This window comes from Electrophorus electricus, unplaced genomic scaffold (genome assembly GCF_041902795.1).
Source record: "Electrophorus electricus isolate QZ-2024a unplaced genomic scaffold, ASM4190279v1 Scaffold447, whole genome shotgun sequence".
Lineage (NCBI taxonomy): Eukaryota > Metazoa > Chordata > Actinopteri > Gymnotiformes > Gymnotidae > Electrophorus > Electrophorus electricus.
The window spans coordinates 11,653-14,695 of NW_027658743.1; the positions used below are offsets into that span (position 1 = coordinate 11,653).

Genomic DNA, 3,043 nt, shown 5'->3' on the forward strand with positions numbered 1-3,043 from the left:
ACACACACACACACACACACAGTTGCGAATGTGTAGAACATCGACAGAGAACATCTGTGCTGGAGCGTGTCAACGTTGGCAAACTGCATCATATCACATCATGCTTGGGTGGGCGTGCGTCGCCGCTGAAATCCGGCCCCTCACGGCTCCGGCGCGCCGCTCGTTTAACAAAGCGAGATTAACGCGAGCACCGCGCTCGCCGTTCTCGGCCAGCACGCAGGGCTGCATGAAAGAACATCCTGAGAGATGAATACGCGGAGACATGCAGGCGGCCGCGACCATTGCAGCCCTGCGCTGAGGTGGCGTGAGCAGCAAGTGCATAAACACTGTAGCCTTTCGCTCAGCTCTGAGGAAGAGGAGCGCGTTGATGGAACAACAGTGACCCCTGCTGGAGGGAGCGTTTCTCGTCTCCCATAGGCTCCAGACGTGCCTTGAGAGAGAAAAAAAAAATCTCACAGACAGTTTGAACGGACAGACTTTAATGTTCTGAACAGCAAGGAGGATGACACAGGTCTGCTCAGAAGCTGTTTCCAGTGATCAGGGGGAGGGGACAGAGACCACACCCACCCTGCCACAGTCTCTTAGCTCCCTTAGTCTTCAGGAGGCAGAGCAGGGCTTCTGTCAGCGCCCTCAACGCTGGGCCAAACCACTGAGATGCAATACGGCTTCAGCTCCTCCTCCACCACGAAATCGGGGGCGTTGCTCATGAGGTCATGACCTCGGAAGGACTTGGGGAAGGCGATGACATCTCTGATGCTGGGAGAACCCACGATAATGGAGACCAGGCGGTCCAGGCCTGGAGAAGGAGAGCGAGGAGAGGAGTTAATGGGAACACCGGGAACGCTCGTGTTTGGAGCTGCGTTTCTCCAGCAGCTGCAGCAGGACTTTCGGACTCATTTCCGAAGGGCACACATGCGGCGTCTTGCTCGGCTCCTCCGACAGTCACAGCCCCGCCAAACAATCTCTGCTGGACAATCAGTTTTAGCTGGGAGCGTGACCAAAGACGGCCCACGTGACCAGATAACTTCAGAGAGCCTTTCAGTCATGGTGGCCCTGCTGTGATCTCATGGCTGCTCACTCAGCTCCCCCCCTCCCGACTGATGGATGTGTGGTGTGGGTGAGGAGCAGGTGACAGAGCAAGCTTACCTAACGCGATGCCCCCATGCGGAGGGGCTCCACACTCCAGAGCCTCCAGCAGATGTGTGAGGAGAACTACGTCCTCCTGTAACACAGGACACCGTGTTCAGGCTGAGGTGTCGGGGGAGGGGGCGGGTACTCAAGCTCCGACACGGCTCTCCGAGCGCCTTCGCACGGCCGTGACGGATCAGAACCGCACATAGCCAGCGGCCCACTTTAATGAGAATGTGAGACTAGCTTCACCAGACCTCTGTGCAGACCCACACACACACACAGAAAAATCACCATCACCTAGACTTTATGTTCCTTCTACCCACCTGCCAGCAACTAAACCCACAGTTAAAACCTTAAAAATAGCCTAGTGGGTTACCACGGCGACAGAGCTGCGAGCTGACTAAAGAGAGCGTTAAAGTGAGACAAGCACTCATGATGGAGTGCTGGAAAGCGCTGGAAGCGTCTGGCCGCCCGAGAGCCCGTGCGCACGCCCTCGCTTTCCTTCCTGACGGTGATACTTCACTTTGAGGACGTTCTGCAGGATGTAGCGCTGCTGGGCGGAGTTGTGTATGCGGATGGACCCTCCGCCCACCTCGCAGCCGTTCAGAACCAGGTCGTAGTGTTGCCCGCGCACCTGGGGGAGGGACACAGCGTTTCAGAGGGAGTAGCCACACAGAAGGAGTTCATGTGCAGAGCGCAGCACGGGACTGTCGCTGCCATTCTGGACGTATCCCTCCACTCAAAGTAGGTCATGATTACACCGAGTTCTTAAATGGAAAGGTCTGTGAAACCGTATAAGAATCATACAGACCGTACAGAATACCTCAGAACTAGCAAGCACTTTTCATACTCAAATTATAATAGTATCTGTATGTGTAAAAGATCTGTTTGAATCAAATATAAAAGTTGTAAGAATGTGAAAAAGAGAATATTTATCATCATTTATTTATATGTATTTACTTTAGTCACAGGAGCACAGCGTACAGTCCTGAATGTCCTGAAAGACACAGACCTTGTGGGGCTCTGAGTACAGCAGCGGGACGTCCTGGGGGACCGGGGCGGTGAAGGGGTGGTGGGCAGATTCCAGCTGCCCCGGGGCATCCTCTTTGGGCAAAAACAGGGGGAAGTCCACCACCCAGAGGAAGTGGAAGACGGCAGGATCGCGCACGCGCACGCCGTGACCCTCCAGCAGCTCGGCACACTGCAGTCTCAGTTTCCCCAGCAGGGGGCGCTGCAAGAGGGAAGCAAGGCAGCAGGAAGTCAATGGCAGCGGCTAAAACTCACGCCTGCCTCCACGACTTCAACAGCATTCCTGGAAATTCACGTAGAGTTCCAAGTCTCATCCAACACACCTGGTCTTGTCAATCGGTACCTTCTCGGGACCCTAAATCCTGGCTTGGGAATCTCACACAAGCAGGAAGAGAACTCGGCTGGGAGCCAGACCACAGTGACCACAGATTGGTGGCCACTGCTATGACAACAGTGAAGACAGAGATGCGATACACCATGTTCGGTAACTTTGCCTTCTCCTGATTTAGTGCCAGTCAGACATTTACACTGAGCGGCTTTGGACAGAACAGCTCAAACAGCAGAAAAATATTTGTACTGGAACATGCCCAGTAAAAATAGCTTCAGCCAAACCAAGCGCCGTATCCACATGTGTTATTACTGATTTCTGTTGTGATGCCATTTTAGCGATTTGGGAATTGGACTTTGAAATAATCACTGATGCTGATTCTGTTTACATAGTAATGGCATGTAGCTGAAACGTCACATAGCGCGCCAGAAACACCATGGGAAAATGCCACTATAAATACCCGCCCCTCAGAGCAAAGTGAGGTCATGTGACAAGAGCCATTAAATATCATTTCCAAACACACAAACGTTTCTTTGTGTGGCTTGAACTCAGCAA

General features: G+C 53.2%; 1 protein-coding gene across 1 annotated transcript; it reads right to left on the bottom strand.

Annotated features, from left to right (window-relative positions):
- Positions 1–462: 462 nt before the first annotated feature.
- LOC145656078 (aspartate--tRNA ligase, mitochondrial-like) lies at positions 463–2,639 on the bottom strand. Its single transcript, XM_081709494.1, has 5 exons — positions 2,541–2,639; positions 2,144–2,404; positions 1,655–1,765; positions 1,147–1,222; positions 463–796 (listed from the first exon to the last, which is right to left on the bottom strand). The coding sequence occupies exons 1-5, from the start codon at positions 2,637–2,639 to the stop codon at positions 591–593; spliced, it is 753 nt and encodes a 250-aa protein (XP_081565620.1). The 3' UTR covers positions 463–590.
- Positions 2,640–3,043: the final 404 nt, after the last annotated feature.